Source organism: Protopterus annectens, chromosome 6.part1, assembly GCF_019279795.1.
Source record: "Protopterus annectens isolate FY-2018-M chromosome 6.part1, PAN1.0, whole genome shotgun sequence".
Classification (NCBI taxonomy): domain Eukaryota; kingdom Metazoa; phylum Chordata; order Ceratodontiformes; family Protopteridae; genus Protopterus; species Protopterus annectens.
In genome coordinates this window covers 28,337,004-28,358,466 of record NC_056738.1, presented here as the reverse complement: position 1 = coordinate 28,358,466, position 21,463 = coordinate 28,337,004, and the positions used below count along the sequence as shown (strand labels likewise).

General features: G+C 43.7%; 1 protein-coding gene across 2 annotated transcripts in view; it reads left to right on the top strand.

Moving 5' to 3' along the window:
• The window catches only part of GOLGA4 (golgin A4), a 1,578,103-nt gene that overhangs the window by 288,137 nt on the left and 1,268,503 nt on the right, over positions 1-21,463 (top strand). For both annotated transcript variants that reach the window (XM_044075462.1, XM_044075461.1), the window contains exon 3: positions 10,766-10,887. In XM_044075462.1, coding sequence (XP_043931397.1) covers positions 10,766-10,887 — 122 coding nt within the window. The remainder of the gene's footprint in view (positions 1-10,765; positions 10,888-21,463) is intronic.

The following is a 21,463-nucleotide window of genomic DNA, read 5'->3' as shown; positions in this document are numbered from 1 at the left end:
ATGAATATCACCTGCTAGAAGAGAGGGGATTAATCTTTTTAACCTGTTAGAGGGTTTAGGTAGTATGAGTAGGGTTTTTCTCTCTTTATGATAAGAGTAGGTAATGTGAACCTTTCTGTGAAATTTCATTGGAAGGTAGCTGGCATAATAAGTGAAGTTAAAACAGTGGTGAGATGGATTTATGTAATGGTAAGTTATATGTGTGGAGAAAGTGTTAGATTTTGTGAGGCTATGATGTTCATAGGATGTTAGAAGGTAGGGTATTATAAGGAAAGGGAGAACTGAGAGTATGAGAAGTTGTTTTGAGTGTGCTGATGTTAGTAGAGTTGGCATAGTGATAGGAGGGGTGCAGGAAATAGTTTGGGAAGAGGAAGTGGAAGTAATTACTGGAGGAGATGGATGAGAGTTGAGTGAGTGAAATGGCAGGTGGGTGGTGATATGTAGTTCAGGAGGGGAGGGTGAAAGGGTGAATGGAGGAAATCAAGTGGGGGAGTGGTTAAGGAAGTATAAATGTGGGATGTCTGGGGGCAGGTGGAATTTGGGGGCAGGGTAGGGGAGAGGAGTGAGCCTGCAGGGCGAATGGAACAGGTAGAGCCAAGTGGAAGAGAGGACTGCAAAACACTATCACTAGCTTAAGCCTAAAAATAAATGAGGATGGCCTACAGTTATAGTGAAAGACCAGTGAATTGTAGACACTTTCATACAGGAAAGAATCGGGAGATCTAGTGATAGAGTAACTGGGAGGTCTAGCTATAGAAGAGAAGGGGAGTAGGGTTTGAATGACTACTATTATCTGGTATAGAATTAGTGAAGTATTATATTGTATAATCGATTGTTGTGGAGAAAGCTGCCACCTAGTGGCAAGAGGGAAAGACAACAGAAGGAGGGAAGGGTCTTTGTGCTCTAAAGAAACCCGACTAGAACTAAGCTAAAGGGGGAAGAATAGCAATCAGGCTGCGGTAGGCTGTTGTTGCTCACGCGAGGATCAAGGAGTCAAAGTGATAGTTACAGCTAGATTCACTTAGGTTACAAGTTTTAGTTTAACACTACATACACTGCGATGTCCCTTGATGCGACACCCTAACCCCAAGCATAAAATGTATGATGATGAATATTCCTAGTGTGAGGAAATAGGAGGAGTAGATTGAAGAATTTCCAATTGTAATAAACCGTAATATTTTTTCAAAGAAGGTGAAATGTCATCCTGTTCCCACTGAAACATTTGGTTCATCCTAGATACAGTTTCAGAGAAAGAAAATTCTTTCAGAGGACATTTAAAAGAAATGTTCTTCTTAGAACACACCTCTCAACTGTCCAGATTTTCTCAGAATATCCAAATGTTTGCTTCATATTTTTTGTTTGTCCCTTGAAATTTGTGGTTTTCTGGCAAATCATTGAGGACTGAAGTCAATAATTACAGATATTTGAGTTTCATAGTTCATATCCTTCAGAAAATGCAACGTTATGACTTTATAAGAGCAAATGTCTGTCCCTGTGTTGGGGCTTTTGTCTAGATTTCTTGGGATAAGAGGTTGAGAGGTATGGCTCAGAATCAGTTACCCAAGGAGAAAAAGATGGTACCTTACAATCAATTCCCTTTTCCTCACACTAGGAATATTCATTATCATCCCCCATTTTCTGCTTGGGGTTGGGGTGTTGCATCAGCTGGCATCATCTCTCTCTCTCAGTTCAGTGCCACTCACCTATCTTCCTCACAAGTCATGCTTTACTGTTGCAAGTCTTCATTCATACAGCCCATTCATCTCTTTATTGGATACCCGTTTTAATGTAATTTCTTCCAGTCTATACCAAATCTTTACCAAATTATCTTCTTTCACTCCACATATGCCCAAACCACCATAATTTGTTGCCTGTGACCTTCTTTGCAGTTGGAGTAACTTAGGCTTCTGATCTGATATGTTTATTTCTTCATCTGTCCCAGCATGTGCATCCTGCTACCCATCTTCAGGTACTTCCTCTCCATCACCTATAGCTTTCTGAACTGCTCTGCCTTCACTGCCCAGGTTTCTGTACCATACAGAAGTACTGGTCGCACCACTGTTTTCTTTACTGTACTTGTCAGATTCTTTGTCATTAGTCTGTCACACAGTACCCCTGACACACCATGCCAGTTGGCTGTAGCCCTTCTGATTCTAGCTTTGACCTTTTCATACAGACTTTCCCTCTCTTTAACCACCCCTACCAGACACTTAAAGCTGTTAACCTCTTATTCCAAATATTTTGCATACAGCAGATATGTTGATATGTCCCTTCCGACTTGTTTGCTAATGCAGTCCATCACTTGTATGAGCAATAGTGGGCTCAGAGTTGAACCCTGACGCACACCCACTCCCACTGGGAACACGTCTGTAAGGGAACACAGTTTGTACCTGTGTTATTAGATCCTTGTACATAGCCTGCATTAATTCTGCCAATGTTTTTGGGACTTGGAACCATTGCAGGACTGTCCAAATCAGCTTCCTTGGTGCCTTGTCATTTGCTTTCTCCAAGTGTTGGAGTGCCCATTTGGACTGTTTCTTCATTTCTAGTTTCATTTCAGCTGTTTGTTTCACTGCATACATCAGGTTGATTGTATTGCATCCTGATCTCAAGCCCGAACTGCCAATCTCCCATCTTACTTTTTACTACTCTGCATATTCATTTATCAATCATTCTTTACAGAACTTGTGACAGGAATTTGATACCTCTATACTGCCTACAGTTGTGAATTTCCCTTTTGTTCTTATACACAAGTGCTAGAGTGCTTATTCTCCAGTCATATGGGATACACCTCTCTGTCCATACTGCTAGGAGTACCCTCAGGAGCAGTTCCTCCCCTAACTCACCCAACATCTTGATCATATCTGCTGTTGCCTCATCTAAGCCTACTGCTTTTCCTGACTTCATTTTACTTTGTGCTGTTCTTACTTCTTTTGGAGAGGGATTATTGTCTTATTTCATTGTAGGCTTTGCGTAGGGTAGTACAGCTTCAGTGGGATTTTCTTCACTCAGAAGCTGCTGGAAGCACTCCTTCCATCTGCCTTTGATGCCCAGAGGACTGGTGAGCAAGTTGTTGCTGGCATCCATTGTGAAGGTGTCTGGTGACTTACATACTGTCTTTGTGTTGCAACCTGATAAAGTTTTTTGTGCCATCTGCTTTGTCACTTTTCAGAAACTGGTAGAGTGCCTTTGATCCCTTGTTTTAACTATTGCACCTACTATCTTAGTCTCTTTGTTAGCTATCCAGTATTCTTAAGCTGGTCCATCTTTTCTGCTGCTAGTCTGCTACTGTTTTCCTGCAGTCCTTTCTTTTCATGTTGCCCAGGGAACAGAATCCCAGTCTGGCTAGGCCGAGAAGCATTCCACAGGAACTAACAAGATTGGTTCTCTCATGTTGCTAAGGACACTGTAACAGCCACAGAAGATATGTCTATTTCCTGGTCCATTGTGGGTGAAAGGGCTAAACCAGGGGAAACCAAGAAAGATAATGTGTGGTCTGAGGAACCATAAATGATAACAAGAGAGTCCCCGTTCTGTGGCTGAGGCACATTATTAGCCTGTTTAACAGGGGCAAAGTCTGTCAAGAAATGATGTTCTTTTTGTGACTGGAGGAAGGAAAGACTGAAAAATCTTTAAGATGTTGCAGTATGCTTTACATGTAGGGTTGTAATTCCACTCAATGACCCAATGTCTGGCTAGTATGCAAAAGCTTAGAGTCACTGCCTGTACAAGGGAAAGAGCACATAGGCACAGACAACTTCAGCCATAATAGGGACATCCGCACATACAATCTTCAGAACTTTTTCGCCACCATTTTGGAAGGTTGACTTGTACGTTCAGTCTGCTATTGGCTATCATTGGTTTTGTCTTTCTGCTCAGATAAGTACCCCATAAGGGATTTAATTTGTTGCTACTGCCTCTTGTTTTTGTTAATGTCATCCAGGAAGAGCAAGTGTCAATTCCACATAAAGATAGTCATGAGCTTTGTGTATTCTGTTTAGGGTCTACTCATGACCACCACTCTTGTTTTGTTTGTCAGGTCTTTCTTCTTAAAATGTTGTGTAGTCATCTGTTGGCTTTAAATCTCTAATTAGAAAACCAGAGACTCAAACATCTGGCTAGGGATGCCACGGAAGGTTCTTGGAATTGTTCTAAGCCGTCTGTGAAGAGGAAGGTCAGCAAAGCTAGGCCCAAATCCTTTTTAGCTGTGCCTACTCCCTCCAGTGTACCCCTTGAAGTTGATGAAAACCTGGCTGTGCATTCAGAGGTAGAGTCTGCTACTGTGGTGGGTACCGTCATGGAAGCCATCAGGAGTGGGGATCCTTGCATGTCCAAGACTATGCAGATGTCTGCTTCGGATGACTTGGGAGAACCACGGCTTATTTTGGAAGATTCTGGAACCATTCCTGCTCCTTTGTCTAAGTAAGTGTTGGACGTAAGGACTACGTCTCCCATTTTTCCCCAACAAGAGAAGCATGTTAAAAAGAAGCAAAAGACTAGGCAACTAGGCATTCTACCATTCCCTCCACCCCTATGTTGGATTGGGATGTTTTTTCTCAGAGTCTCATTAAGGCTGTGATGGCCTTGAGGCCTCCAGCTTCAGCTTCTGCTATTGTGGGACTGGCCTTCTCATCTCCTGTGCTGCTGCCGGGGTCTCAAGGGCCTTCTTCAGTGCATGACACTGATTCTTAGGGGTATCCTTCAGATGAAGACTCTTTAGCATACAAATTCCTTCCCTTCTAGAGTATGCTTCCCCAGAGGAAGAGTCTAATGGGGGGATTCTTCCATAGAAAAGCTCTCCTTTGGGGAAACTGTTAATAAAAAGAGGGAATTCTTTAAGTGGGATTCTTCTCAAATTTCAGAGGAGCAAAAAAGATATTATGGTCTGCGCCAGTTGGAGATCCCTGCTCCTTCAGCAGTCTCTCCAGTCATCCCAGCTTTCTTAGATGCCTTTAAATCAGCCTCTAAAACCCCTGACTCTCAAGCACCTGCCCCTTAAATACCTCCTCATGTTTATAATGTCCCTGAGGATTGCAAACTTCTTTTTAAATGCCCTTCAGCTGATCCAGCTGTGATCTCCATTACTTCAGACAAATCTTTTCGGGTTTCTCCATGTACTAAGTTGCTTGCTTCTGACAAAGAAAGTAAAATTTTGGAAAGGTTGGGAAAGAAGGTGTATATTTCTTCCACCTTGGATATCAGAGCTGTTAATTACCAGACACATATGTCTAGGTATGCTCTAGCCCTGCTTTCTCAGGCTTCCCAGGCTCTCTCCCAATTGCGTGACTCAGAGGCTAAGTCTCTGACTCTTTCTCTCTTGTCAGTCTCCTCTCAGGTAGTTAGACATTCAATCAAATGTAGTTATGATGCAGCAGTAGCTTCTTCTAGAGCAGCAGCCTCGGCTTCTGTTCTCAGAAGGTATTCCTGGCTACGTCTCCAGGCACTTCCTGATGACAATAAGGCCAAACCTCTTGATGCTCCTTTGGATAATTCTTCCCTCTTTGGCAAAGCTGCTGCAGAACTCTTTAAATCACTGCAGAAAAAAGGTAAGGAGTTCCAGGATTTGAAACAGTTGCTTGTTTCACCAGTTCCTAAATTCCATAAGAATTTTCCTGCCAAGGCTGCTTTTGTCAGGAAACCTGCTCGCTCTTCCACTTCTACTTCTTCTGGAGCTAGGCCGCGTAAGTCATTCAGGAGATGCCCATAGACTAAGGCTGTTGCTTTTGTTTTTTTCTCCTCATCAGCCCTTTCAGTCCAGGCAAAGTCCTGTTTGATGTTATGCTTCCTCTTCCAAGTCATGCCCCTTCGTCTCTTCACCTCTGTCTTTCCCTTTCAGCTTGGATGGAAATCACTCGGGATTCGTGGGTGATTTCAGTTATCCAAAACTGATACTTTTTAACTTGGAAGACTCTTCCTCCCTTTCAGGGGATACCTCAGAATCCCTCCAGTCAACTGCATCTGTTTCCTCTGACACTTGCTCAGCTTTTCAACCAAGATTCATTCAACATTCATGTTTTTCCTCCAGACCAGTAAGGGAGGAGATTTTACTCCATTATGTTTCTTGTCCCAAGGAGAGATGGCCCTTGGAGGCCTATCCTAGATCTTTCCCTATTAAATACTTTCCTGGTGATGCCTTCCCTCAGGATGTTATCTCTGCCAGCTCTTCTTCCCCTGGTTCCTCCTCAAGCTTTCCTAGCTTCTGTGGATCTCAAGGATGCATATCTGCATATCCTTATTCACCCACATTTCAGGCAGTTTTTGCTTTTCTTAGTGGGTTCTTTGCACTTTTAGTTTTCTGCCTTGTCCTTTGATCTTTCCACTGCTCTAAGGGTATTCACAAAGTGCCTGGCCCCAGCCATTACGTATTTGAGACTGAAAAGCCTCCAGGTTTATCCCTACTTGGATGATCTGCTTTTTTCTGGCCAGCAGTCCAGACTTATTAACTCAGCAGCTGGACCTAGCTAATCCCTTTCTGCAGGGCCTAGGTTTCTCAATAAATTTCAAAACATCAAGTCTGACCCTAAGTCAGGATCTTATATTCCTGGGGTGCAGGTTCCGGACAGACTTGATGATGGCTTTTCTTCCTTCAGAAAAAGGAGTTTCTCTCAGGGCATAAATGGATTCTCTTCTGTCCCTTCCATCACTGCCAGGGAGTTTCTGAGACTGCTGGTGTTCATGGCCTCCACTATTCCCATGTTGCCCTTTGCAAAGTTACACATGAGAAAGTTCCACTGGTTTTTAAAGGCAGTTTGGTCAAAGCATGCCCATCCCTGAAATCAGAGCTTCATTGGTGGCTACAGCAACTGAGTTAGTACCTTGGCATACCACTTCAGGTAGCTCAACTAGCTCAACAAATTTTCACAGACGCCTCAGACTTGGGTTGGGGAGCAACCTTTGCTGCCAGAAAAGTACAGGGTGTTTTTCTCCCTCTCAAAATAGGGAACACGTCAGCATCAGGGAGATGAGGGCTGTAATTCTAGCCTTGCAAACCTTTCATCCTCTGTTCTTGCCAGGACCTCTCAGAATTCTTACAGACAAAACCATAGTTCTTTGGTATATAAACAAGCGGGGAGACAAAATCTTACCTTCTTTGTCTCTCAGTCATCAAAGCTTGGGAATTGGCTATTCAGTACAGAGTGACTCTGCATGCTGTGTACCTCCTTTCGGTTCAGAACTGGCAGACACATTAAGCAGATCCATGACACAATCTCAGGAGTGGATGCTTCACAGGGATGTGTTTCTGGATCTGGTTCACCATTGTTGTATTCCAGAAATGGACCTATTTGCCTACCCTCTGAACAAAAACTTCCTCGTTTTGTGCCAATGTCCCTCACCCTCAGGCATGGAAAGTGAATGCTCTATCCTTCTCATGGAAGGGGATGTTTCTCTAGGTATCCCCCCCTCTTCCCTTTAATTCAGAAAGTCCTGTTGAAAATTCTACAGGACAAGCCAAAACTCTTGTTAGTGACTCCCTTTTGGCCAGAACAGCACTGGTTCCCTCTTCTTCTGCAGTTAGTCAAGCGTCATAACTACAAGTTATCTCACTGGATGGACCTGCTCCCTCGGGACAATGGATCAGGGAGATGAGGGCTGTAATTCCAGCTCTACAACTGACCTTGTAGGTGATCAACTTTTGATCCCTTTCAGGCACCTTTTTTCTAAGGATGTGCTTAGGATTTTGCAGGAGGCCAGGAAACCCAATACTAGAAAATCTTACTTTTCCAAGTGTTGAAGATTTTCCATCTGGTGTCAAAAAAGGAAAGCGGATCCAGTTTGTGGAGACATTCCCTTAGTGCTTTCTTACCTGTGTGAGTTGCTCAACAGTGGTCTTTCCTATTCCTCAAAGTCCACTGTTCTGTCTTGTCTGCCTGTTTACCTTTATCCCCCTCCCTTAGTTTCCTGGTTAGAAGTTAAGCTTTTTCTTAAAGGTGTCCTACACACGAGGCCCCCCAGGAAGCCAGTTCCTCCTCCTCCTTGGGATCTTAACTACGTGCTGGAAACACTTTTTCAAGCCTCTTTTGAACCAGTGGCCTCTGCTTCTTTAAAGTTTTGCACATCGAAAACTATGCTTCTGGTAAGCCTTCATCTCTGCAAGAAGGGTCTCTGAAATTCAAGCACTGATAGCTTTGCCACCTTTTTTGGTTTTTCACAAGGACAGAGTATCCTTGAGAACTAATTCATTCTTCATGCCCAGATTGGTGAATGAATTGTCTCTTAATCAGTCCATCCAGTCGCATATTTTCTTTCCTTTGGCTCAGTCCCCTAGTGAGAGGAGACTATATTCTTTAGATGTGCATAAATAGCTTCGGTTTTACCTTGACAAGACTAAGTTGATTAAGAGGTGTGATCAACTTTTTGAGACCTTTCATCCCAGGGCTCTGGGTTTGTTTGTTTCCAAACTATTTCCACATAGATCTCTAAGGCGATTGTGTTTTGCTATGATTTTCATGGGAAACCCTTTTCTTCTTCTGTTAAAGCCCATTCCACCAGAACAATTGCAACCTCAGAGGCTTTCTTCAAAGATCTAGGTGCTCATTCCATTCTGGAAACTGCCACCTTGTCATCTGTTCATACTTTTACGAAACATTACAAATTGGACACTGTATCTAGATCCAGGGCAGGATTTGCCAAGACAATTCTGCATGGATTTGTGGAAAATGCTTCTTAGTTTTTCCCTGCTCTGTCCTCCTCCCTGGGTTCCCTTTGAGCTTTTGCACTCTCCCATATTGTAAAGAATACTGTAACATTGAAAAGGAGGAGGTAGTATAGTTGTGTTAAATCTTACCCTAACCATATATGTCCTCCTCTTCTATGTTGCGGTATTATGTCCCACCTGCCTTCCCCCTACAACTTGCTCTTGCCTAGGAAGATTTCTTATAGGCTTCCTTTGGATTTCCTCTTGTCATGGGGCTTACTTATTCTGAACATTGTACGTATGGACATCCCTTTTATGACTAAAATTGTCTGTGCCTTCGTGCGACTTCCCACGTACAGACAGTGGCTTTAAGCTTTTGTATACAGGCTGGATGTTGGGTCATTGGGCATAATACAAGCCCGTATGTAAAGAATACTGCAACATTGAAGAGAAGGACATCTGTGGTTATGGTAAGATTTTACACAACTATTTTTTCCATGGTAAAGCCAAGAGCAGAGGTGTAGCTGGCTCATCCAGCACCATGTGCCAGTCCTTGAACTAGCCCCTCTCCGCCTCCTCACAGTGAAGAGCTTTAAAAAAAAAAAAAAAAAAGAAGTGCTCCAATAGACTGCTCACAGCAGTTTGAAGCACATGTCCCCTCCCTACCAGTAACACCACAAAAATGTTGCTTTCTGTAGCTGCATTTCTGAAATGCTGGTACAGAAAAAATGCATGCTGTCACTCTAATTGCACACTAACAGGTTGCTCACATGTCCACATCCACCTAGGCTTGCTATGCTGCTGGCCCGGAATGAAGCCTGAAGTCCAGGTACAGCTAACAGTAAAAGTTGGTGGTTGTTGTGTCTTTCAGCTTTTCCCGGTTAGGGGTCGCCATAGCGGAACTCCGGTCCGCTAATGATTGGCAGTGGATTTTTACGTGCCGAGTTGCCAGCCTTGACGCACAACCTTCAACAAAGGTACCACCATTCACGAAAAGTTGGTAAAATGTAAGTATCAAAAAAGTATGTTTTTCACCACAAAAACACCATACAAATCACAAAATACACTTATTACTCCAGCTCCCTAAGCACAACTTTGTAAAGGTTTTCTCACAAAAAAGTTTAAGAAAAAGTAAAATGTATATAACTTTAATCTGAAGGAAAAAAAAAACTAGAACCATAGTCAACCAACTGATTGAAAGTTGTATGACAGTCTAAAAAAAAATAATAACGGAGTCCTGGCATAAAACAAGCCAGTTTCAATTTAAAAAGTATTGTGCTGTTCATAAAATAAGTTGTGGAAGGTTTTCCCCTTGAGGGAACTTTTCTGCCCAGTAATGTAGAAACACTAGCCAGAAGTTGATCTTAAGCTCAGAGTAGGAGTGCTGTTCTGTGGCAGGAAACCTGTGAATGGCTTGATGCCCAGCTCACTGATTTTCTCCGCTGCCACCTCAAACTTTTAGTGGTCAGGGCACATGGAAGGTGTACTGAAGGTTTAGAATCTATCTGGCTGTTATATCCTGTACAGGATATAACCAGTATAGCTAAGGTTACTGCAGGAGGAGCCAAGTAATGAACATTTTTGAGGTAGCAGAATTTCTGCTAGTCAGACTTCATATCCATATATACTGAATCACTGGAGAGAAATTATTGAATGTGTTGAATTACTAAAGAGAAAATGGTGTCAAGCATAGTATCATGTTGAGTTCTTTCACAACTGTGCTTTCTTCCTTCTTTCTGTGTACTGTCCTCTGACATTTTGTAATACGTTTAGCTGATAGTAATAAAAATATAACTGTTTTTCAGAAAGTTTCACAGGTCTCATTGTAGTTCTAATTTTAAAACATCTGTTCGAATAAATTACCCTACTGTTTCACATTTCAAAAGACTTAAATGTTTGATGAATAAAGTTGAACTGTATCTTATCTGCTTCCGTATGTTTCATATGGTAGCCGTCGTCATTTAGCAGGCATTAAATGTCTTATGATAGTCCTCTGACATTGTTGGAAATGTTAACAAATTTGGAGTGCCGACCTTTATGTGTGTGCAAGTGATAAATGTATTGCCTTGTAATAATGTGAAACTATTTTGTACTAAACTAAAACTTTTTTTTCTAATTTGTGTCCTGTAGATTTGAACAAGAAGATATAGAGATGAAACACAATTCTATCCTGAAACAATTAATGAGGGAGTTTAATACACAGATGTCTCAAAAGGAACATGAGCTGGAAACCAGTATAAGAGAGACTATAAGTAAGTGCTTTAAGGAATTCTCTACTTGTTTTATTTTTAATTGTTTTTATTTATGTAGGTATACCTTTTATGTATAAAACACAAACTAGGAAAACCACAGGAAGACTGAATAAGTCTAAGAAATAACAATCTGGCTGCAGTAAAACGATGTGGAGACTTGCAGAGACCGGTAGAAGAAATACTTTATTCAAACCAAACAGTTAAGCGCTTTCATCCTATTTTTTACAAGAACTTCATCAGAACTGACTTTAACACAGTATTTCTACTACCAGTCTCTGCAAGTCTCCACATCGTTTTACTGAAGGCAGGATTGTTATGTCATACCATTTATGTATGTTAGGGCTGATGTTATTTTTACTTTGAAAAGTCTTAATATCAAGGAAGGGTTGTGTTATTTTATTGTTTTAGTTTTGCATTTATTTAGGGCGCAGGATGTGTATGTCATGGCAATTTCACTGAATTCATCTTTTGTGTGAAAAAAATGTCACTTTTCTGTACAGCACCCCTCACAGCCCTTCCTTCTTGTAGAATGAATTCAAGATGTAGCATTTTGGGGAAAAGGAATTTTTTCTTAGAGATTCTTTTTAGCTTCTGTGCCTGTTGACCATCGAGCCTTCCCCTACTGCTCTTTTATTCAGGCAGCCATGAGGGTGATTTTGTTAAAAGCTTCTTGCCCACAGTGCCTTCACCATGTGAGCGCACAGTCCCATTCACTAACTGTGAAGGCTACCATTAGGCAATGGCTTACAGAACTGAATTGTATCCCTGCCCTCCTCTGATGAACTGTGATAGTGCATGTCTCTTGCCACCACTATGGCACCCTCTCTTGCCAGCTCCATGTAGCACCACAGGCACTAATTAAACTCAGGTCACCTGGCCTTTGACACAACTTTATCTCTCCATGCCACTTGAGATGGCTTAGGGAAAAGTGATTGTTCCCTTCTGTGACAAATTTGTCTTAAAACTGATGATGTCCTGCTAGTCTTTGGTAGCATAAGTGTATGTCAGATATGTCTTTTCTAACATTGTATGAAAAGGATTGGTGTGTGTGTGTGTGTGTGTGTGTGTGTGTGTGTGTGTGTGTGTGTGTGTGTGTGTGTGTGTGTATATATATATATATATATATATATATATCTCTGTGTGTGTGTGTATATATAGGTTCATAGGTAGGTACTCGTCTATTGGCCCTAGGGCCTATACAAGCCCATCCAAAAAGGTACCCTGGCTTTTGCCACCCAAGAAAATTATTTACCCTGTGCCCCTGTCAAGCAGAACCACAGAAGGGATCCCCGGGGTGAATTTCCTATTACCCATCCAGTCATCAAGATTTTCTTGAAGAGTGCTAATGAGGAGCTCTGTTTGACATAGATAGGTAGTCTGTTCCAGAGTATGGGAAGTGTCTGGGACAGGAATATATCCCTCCAGTATGTTCTGTTTATTGTGGTGGCAAGGTTTAGGTCCCTAGAGCGTGTAGCTCAGAGGGATTTCCTTAAGTGGAGCATGTCCAACAGCTCTGGGTTTGACATAGCTTTGTATGTTAGGCAGAGATCGCCTCTGAGTAGGTGATATGTGACGGAGTAAAGCTGGAGTTTTTTTAATCGTTCTGCGTAGGGCATCTGTTTGAGGCCAGTAATCCTCTTTGTGAGGTATTTCTGCGGCCTTTCCAGTTGTTGTAGATGTCTTGTGAGGTACATTCTAAAAGGAGCGTTGTATTCTATAATAGATGTTCATCGTGCATACAGCTGCTGTCATAACAGATGGGTTCTCCTGCCGTCAGGCGGGTCCTCGGTTGGCCGAATTCCAAAGTCTAGGTCCGGCGTCGGTTGTCATTGCTTCTTCCCTGACGTCAGTGCGACAGGGGTCTAAAGGAACCAGCCGACGCCATTTTCTTCAGTCTTTCTTGCCGCGCGGTGCCCGAAGCAGAAGCAGTTCGCAAGTGCCGGTCGGCCAGCTCCTGAGATTACGAAAATTTGGAAACCGAAGTCTTCTTAAAAGCTAAGTACCCTGTTGGGGAAACTTTTCTTGCCTCAGACCGATGTCAGACAAAGTTAATAATTGTATTTCTTGTGGGAAGCAAATACCGCATAAGGATTTCCATTCCCTGTGTATACCTTGTTTAGGCCCAGACTACGACGTCTCGGTCTGTCGCTTTTGTGCTACATTCAACAAACGCACTATTACGTATCGGGCGGAGTTCGCCCAGCATTATTTTGGGAAAGCATTTAACTATACTATGTCGTCGGATACTCCGACTCCGGTTTTGTCTAAAAAACGTAAAGACAAGGACCGACACACGAGGTCCGCGGCCTCTACCGACATCACGCCAAAGCCGACTACACATGCTACGGTTCTCAGCGAGGCGCCTACACAGCCCCTGACTACCGACGACACTTCTTTGATGGTGTCTCCTGTGCCCGAGGTCGCAGGCTCCTCGGCCCACACCCCGACTACAGATACCGAAGCCACTCTTGGCGTTGAAACTCAGAATGTGGACAGGTCCACCTCCACTCAAGGTGTCTTCAGACCTTCCTCTTCTTTCTCCATCAAGGCTTTCACAAAGTCTAAAGCAACCATGCACTCTAAGAGACCAGCTACACAGGGCTCATCTCCAGGCCCATGCCCAAGAAACAGATGCTTGAAATGGCTGAGGATTTAATTACTCTTATCAGAGGTTCTCAGCCCCCACCGAACAAAAGGCCCAGAGTGGAGGAAGATTCCCCCTCCTCTGATCAGGGCTCCATTATTTCAGAGCACTCTGATGATCAGGAGCATTCTTACTCCCCTTTTGAAGACTCTGTTCCAGAGGAGTCCATCCCTTCTGTATCCCCCCCTGAGGATTACTCATTTGGGGAAACTTTGCATATCTTAAGGGAGCACTTCCACTGGGAAGGCCAGGATTATTCAGATTCCAAGAAAAGGCTCAGGGAATTTCTCTTGCTACCTCAGCACAGGCCTCTGGCTATACCTCCTGTCTTGGACATCCTAGATGATGTTTACTCGGAGGCCTGCCTTAACCCGGACTCTGTACCTCCAGCTCCAGTTAAGCCTGACAGGTACTACAGGGTTCCTGACTCACACCAATTTCTGTACAAAAGCCATGCTGCTGACCCAGAAACCATCTCACAGGGCCCCAAGGGAGTTAAGGCCTCCATTGCTAAAAATCCATTGCCTTCTGAGAGAGATTCCAGATCCTTAGAAAGGTGGGGAAAAAAGGTATATACCTCAGCTACCTTATCCATGAGGGCCTTAAACTGTCACTTTCATATGCTAAAATACCAACAGTTTTTGTTATCACAATTGAAAAGTAAAATGTCACAACCTGAACAACCAGACTTGAAGGAGTTGCAGGATTTGATGCATAGTGCAGAACAAGTGGGTAAGCATACCTTACAGTGTGGTTTTGATGCTCTAGAGGCCTCATGTAGAGCTGCTGTAACAGGATCAGTCATACGTAGGCATGCCTGGCTCAAGGAACAAGCCTTGCCTGATCATGTCAAAGCTAAATTACTAGACGCCCCTCTTCAAAAGGATGTACTATTTGGTGCTAATGAGGAGGTATTAAGGAAAATGGAGGAAAAGGGTAAATCAATGCAAACTGTGAAAGAATTCTAGAGGTTCAACCCCCACATTTTAGTAGAAATTGGCCTTCCAAAAGTGGTCCTTTCCTGCCACAGACATAGGTTCATAGGTTCATAGCTTAGTACTAAGCTAACTGCCCTTGTGAGCCATTTTAAGCCTAGCCAATTATCCCTTGTGGGACTCAAACCCTGCACCTTGTGTTTGTAAGGCAAACACCTTAACCATTAGGCCACCCTCCCAAAGAGGCAGATACAGGCGTCCGAGGGGCAGAGGACAATCCCAAGGATCGTTTAAGAGGCAGACAACGGCAAGCTCCTACACAAAGAGGTGGTGAGGACAACTCGCAATCTTTCAGAAAGCAAACCCAATGACTTTCCTTTTTGCATGCCAACCAGGTCTCAAATGGCAGCCCCCTTAGTAGGAAAGCTGGCATTATTTTCAAGAAATTGGCATATTGTCACAAAGGACAAATGGATCCTGGACATTATAAACAGAGGCTACAAATTCCATTTTCACACCCTTCCAAAAATGAGAGGCATGCCAAACCTGCCACACAATCAAAGGGCAGAGGCACAAAGGCAAATTACAGATCTCATAAACATGAAAGCTGTTAAAGAGGTACCTATGCACGAACAAGGTCAAGGTTTTTATTCCAGGCTATTTCTGGTGCCAAGGAAGGGAAAAGATTGGAGACCTATTTTGGATCTATCCATCCTAAACACATTTCTACTCGTACCAAAATTCAAGATGCTCACTCTACAGCAACTTCTTCCCATGCTGGGCAAGGAGTCTTGGCTGGTAACATTGGACCTCAAGGAGGCATACCTGCATGTCCCAATCAGACATAATTGCAGAAGGTACCTCAGATTTCTTGCAGGTTCAACCCATTATTAATTCTCTGCATTGCCCTTTGGCTTATCTACTGCGCCCAGAGTATTCACGAAATGCCTGGCATCAGTAATTGCCTACTGCAGACTTCAAGGGATACAAATATACCCCTATTTGGATGACTGCCTGATCCAAGCGGACAGCAAGCACATTCTTCTGAAACATCTCGCTTATGTAATAATGTTATTGAACTTTATGGGATACACAGTCAACAAAAAGAAATCAAGGCTAATACCCTCTCAGAAGATAATTTTCCTGGGTGCCAATTTGGACACAAACACCCAGATGGCCTACCTCACGCCAGAGAAGCAGGGGCAACTAATTCAATACTTAAGAACACTAGCAAATTGTACCAGGCTGACTGCAAGGAGAATCCTGCAGGCTCTGGGATTCATGGCATCTTGCATCTTACTAATCCCATGTGCAAAGCTGCATATGAGGAAACTACAATGGTACCTGAAAACATATGGTCTCAACACAGCCACAGTTTGGAAACAATAATACCACTAATTCCATGTCTGCAAAAGGAATTTCTGTGGTGGGCTCAAGCATGTCAAACAAACACAGGTCTTCCATTCAGCAAGCCTCAAGCAAATCAAGTCATCACAACAGACGCCTCGGACTACACCTGGGGGGGCGCACATGACAGATCGGTGCATTCAGGGCAAATGGTCCCAAAAAGAAAAGCACCTTCACATCAATCAAAAAGAAATGCTAGCAGTAATAAATGCTATTATAGCTTTCAAGGACCTTCTCCAACCAGGTGAACTATTGATAAGAATGGACAACACCACAGTTATGTGGTACATAAACAAACAGGGAAGAACACATTCTTACCCCCTATGCAGACTGGCCATGTCACTTTGGAACATGGCCATGGACTTACAAATGGAACTACAAGCACAGTACTTGCCAGGCAAGGAAAACATGCTGGCAGACAACCTAAGTAGGAATATGACAGATCCACACGAATGGAAATTGCATCCAAAAGTTTTTACAGAAATAATCCAGGAATGGGGAAGGCCAGACATAGATCTCTTTGCCTCCCACAAAAATCATCAGTTGACAAAATTCTGCTCAAGGATCTTCCATCCAAAGGCCTGGAGAGTGGACGCTCTTTCTTTCAGTTGGACATCAATGACAGTTTATGCCTTCCCACCTCTTCCTCTGCTGCCCAAAGTTCTACTGAAGACCAGAGCAGACAGACCAAACGTGATTCTCATTGCTCCAGACTGGCCAAGGCAACACTGGTACCCACTCCTGAGGAGCCTGACGCATTCCTCACCATGGACCCTGCCTCTAATGCCTCTTCTTCTGACTCAGCACAGCTTCAAAACTCTTCACAGCCAGCTAAAAACACTCAATCTAGCCGCATGGAAGATTCCTTAGCATCACAACAGGCCCTACTCTCCAAGGAGGTGCAGGATGTCATTTTGGAGGCCAGAAGGCCATCAACTAGAAAAGCTTACTCTGCAAAATGGAAACGTTTTTGTGTCTGGAATGAGAAAAAGGGCCAGGATCCTGGAAAACTGAAATTACCTCAAATACTACAATATTTGGCTGAACTGCTAAGCAGTGGACTTTCTTTCTCCTCCATTAAAATCCATGCCTCAGCCATTTCTGCAGAATACAACACTGATCCACCTTTATTCTCTCACCCTCTCTTAGGACAGTTCCTCAGAGGGGCTAAGAATTTAAGACCTCCAAGGAAACAACCAATACCTGCTTGGGATCTTAATTTCATTCTGGAAAAACTGACCTTGCCTCCCTTTGAGCCAGCTGCCTCATCAGATTTGCAATATTTGTCCTGGAAAACAGCTTTCCTTCTGGCTATCACCTCAGCTCGTAGAGTTTCAGAACTACATGCTGTCATGGCTGTCCAGCCTTTTATCATCTCCCATCAGGACAGAGTTTCCTTACGAACCAACCCGTCCTTTATGCCTAAAATGGTATTCAGGGTAGCTTTAAATCAGGCCATACATTTACCTACTTTTTATCCTAATCCTCAAAACAAAGGGGAGAGATTACTACATTCCTTGGACATCCACAGACAACTGTGTTATTATTTGGACAGAACAAAGCCTTTCAGAAAATCGGAACAGCTCTTTGTGGCCTATGCGGTAGGAGCTCAAGGAAAGCCAGTTTCCAAACAGACAATCTCAAAATGGATAGCCCACTGCATATGCTTTTGCTATTCCTTTCATGGCAAAACTGTACCTACAGGCATTAGAACTCATTCCACCAGGGCCACAGCCACCTCTGCAGCCTTCCTCAGAGGAGTTCCTACCAAGGATATTTTGGAAGCAGCCACTTGGAGTTCTGTGCATACCTTCTCCAAGCACTACAACCTACCATTATACGCCAAATCTAGAGCAGGCTTTGTCACTGCAGTCTTGCAGGGCATTTTGGCTCCTCCTAGTTCCACCTAGTGCCTACCGCCCCCTTCTTAGCTTTGGGATTCTACCCATCTGTTATGACTGCAGCTGTATGCACGATGAACATAGTACAGTTTTGTACCTACCATAAATGTAGATGTTTGAGTGCTAATACAGCTGCAGTCCAGGTTTCCCTCCCTCCTTCCCCTCTTGGGACAGGCCTATAGGCTAACACATCCTCATACAACCTGATTGGGGTATTCATTTATGTTGTATTTGCTTGCAACTACTGTATTTTGATTATATTGCACTGCATTATTACACACATTTATGTATTGCCTTCCTTCTGGGGGCACCTGACATCTGGGGCAAGAAAAACTGAAGAAAATGGCGTTGGCTGGTTCCTTTATACCCCTGTCGCACTGACGTCAGGGAAGAAGCGACGACAACCGACGCCGGACCTAGACTTTGGAATTCGGCCGACCAAGGACCCGCCTGACGGCAGGAGAACCCATCTGTTATGACTGCAGCTGTATTAGCACTCGAACATCTACATTTATGTTAGGTACAAAACTGTACTGTCTGAGTGATTAGTAGAGGGGAACAATGACCTCTTTTTTTCAGGATGAGAAACCTTTTGTGATGAGGTGTGCCATGTAGAAGGATTTCCTGACCACTGTGACGATGTGATTATCAAAGGAGAGACTACTGTCCACCTGTGTCCGAAGGTCTCTTATCAAACTTTCAGTGTTAAGTAGACTACCGCCTATGTGGTAGTTCATGGGTACAGAGTTTTTACCAAAGGGGATGACAATGCACATTTTGCCATTGAGTTTGAGACCATGGCTTTGACAGCAGGCATCTGTCTCAGAGAGGTCCTTTTGTAGGATGTCCACATCATTAGGAGTTTCGATTATGGCTCCTAGCTTGCAGTCATCTGCGAATTTAGTTAGCCAAAGACCTTCTTTGTTAGCCTGTACTTCAGAAAACTAAATATTAAACAGGAGAGGACCCAGGACTGAACCATGTGGTACTCCACTTGTCACTGGTCTGAAGTCTGATTTGGAGTCTGCTACTTTCACAGTGTGGGTTCTGTCAGTAAGCCAGCTGGCAACCCATCTTGTGACATAGGGATTTATACCTAGTTTAGTGAGTTTTATCTATAATTCCAGAGTGGGGGGATGATGTTGAACACCTTGGCGAGATCTAGATAGGCTGTGTGAATCACCTTACCCTCATCTGTGGCTTTGGTGACTGCTTCAAAGAAGTCTGTCAGGTTTAGGAGACATGATCTGCCTTTTACAAACCCGAACTGTGCGGGGTCCAGAGTTTGGAGATCTCCAACGTCTTTGTTTATGAGATCCATGATGATGCGTTCCATGGCGTTGCATACCAGGCTCGTCAGGCTAATGGGGCTGTAGTTCCCGGGGTCTGTTGTGGCCCCCCCTTTGTGGAGTGGGATAACCATTGCGGTGCGCCATTCATTGGGCACAAAGCCTGAGGTGAGGCTATGATTAACCATGGTACTTAGGTGGGGTGCCAGTTCATTCTGTAGTTCGTGTAGAAGGCAGCCTGGGATGTTGTCAGGTCCCATGGATACTGTGTTCTTGGCTTTGGAGAGTGAGGTTTTTACCTGTGCAGCTGTGATTACAGGAACTTTGCATTCTTCTGGTATAAAGATGGGCCCTTTAGGGGGTGAGAGGGGGGGTAAGGTTAGCACTGAACCTAACTACCAGCATGTTGGCAATATCAGTTGATTCTGTATATTTAGTGTCATTGTGCTATAACTCAGAGCGGATCTGAGTGTTGCCATTGAGATTCTTGGCATAGCCGTCGAATGCTTTGTGGTTGTCTTTAGAATCGGTGGTGATTTTGTTTTCATAACAAGCTTTGGAGGATTTTATGAGGGATCTCAGCTTCTTACTGAGGCTGACCAGGGAGTTCCTCCAACCGTGGGATTTTACTCTCTTTTGCAACAGTTTCTTTCTTCTGTTGTAGAGTTTGTTTATGGCAGAAGACCACCAGATTGGCTTCCTTTTTTGAAGGATAGCATCTTGTTTCTGTTACAGATAGCACGATCCATGCACTCGTGTAAGTGCTTATAAAGTGCATTTGTGTAGGATTCAGCAGTTGTACCTCTATTGTCCATCTGCATGGGTGTCATGAAGATGTTCATCGTGTTTCACTGTTGCAGTCATTACACTTGGGTTATCCTGCTGGCAGGCGACCCACAGTCGGCCCGAGTTCCAAAGTCTTGGTCCGGCGTCGGTTGCTGTCACCTCTTCCCTGACGTCAGTGCGCCAGGGGTATAAAAGTTGCAACCAACGACATTTTCTTCAGTCTTTTTTGCCGCACGGTGCCTGAAGCAAAAGCAGTTCGCAAGTGCCGGTTGGCCGACTCCTGAGATTTTCACAATTGAGTTTCAGAACCGAAGTTTTCAATAAAGCTAAGTACCCCGTTGGGGAAACTTTTAATTGCTCCAGACCGATTTCAGTAAAAGTTAATAGTTATTTCTTGTGGGAAGCAAATACCTCATAAGGACTTTCACTCTTACTGTATTCCTTGCCTAGGCCCTGACCACGATGTTACTAGTTGTCGGTTTTGTGCTAGATTCAATAAACGCACTATTAAATGTCGGTTTGATTTTGCTTTACATTATTTTGACCGAAGGTTTAACTACATAATGCCATCGGAACAACTGACGACCGGAATTTATAAAAAACGCAAAGACAAAGAAAAGGACAGGCATCCGAGGTCCAAAACCAACGACGAAGCCTTTTCTAGGCCAGTCGCCGGTTCTCAGTGAGGCGCTTTCGCAGCCCCTGACAACCGCTACCTCAGAGCCACAGGCCGTAACCGACAGCCACGTGGAGGCACCGAGGCCTGTGGAAACTCAAGGTATTGGGCCTACGGAAACTATACCCTCAGATGGGTCTGGAGACGCTGAGCAGGCATCAGCTTCTGAGGGTGTTTTCAGACCTTCACAGCTTACAATTAAGCCCACTACAGCAGCAAAGGCAAAATCAAAAACAGCATTAAAGACAAGGAAACAAGTACAGCATTCTCCAGAACAGTCATCCATGCCAAAGAAACAGATGCTTAAAATGGCCGAAGACCTAATTACTTTAATCAGGGGTTCCCATACCTCTCCTGACAAAAGGCCTAGGCAAGACACTGATTATGATTCCTCTGAATAGGTTTCCATTTCCTCTGATTCCTCTTCTGATCAGGGATATTCTCTCTCTCCCTATGAGGACTCTGATGCAGAAGAGTCCATACCTTCAGCCTCTCCGCCTGAAGATTTTTCTTTTGGGGAAACCCTGCACACCATGAGGGAGCATTTCCATTGGGAAAGCCAGGATTATTCAGAATCCAAGAAAAGGCTCCTTTTTTTGCCTCAGCACAGGCAACTGACTATCCCCCTGTGCTTGATATTGTTGATGATGTTTTTTTCTGAATCCAGTCTGTCTCCTGATTCTTTACCCCCTGCACCAGTCAAGCCAGACAGGTACTACAGGGTCCCTGACTATCATAAATTTCTTTACAAAACCCCGCTGCAGACTCAGAAACAATTTCTCAGGGTCCTAAAGGGGTTAAGGCTTCCACTGCTAAAAACCCTGTCCCCTCGGGTAGGGATTCCAGAGCACTGGACAGATGGGGGAAAAAAGTTTACACTTCTGCTACTTTAGCTGTAAGAGCTTTAAACTGTCAGTTTCACATGCTTAAATATCAAC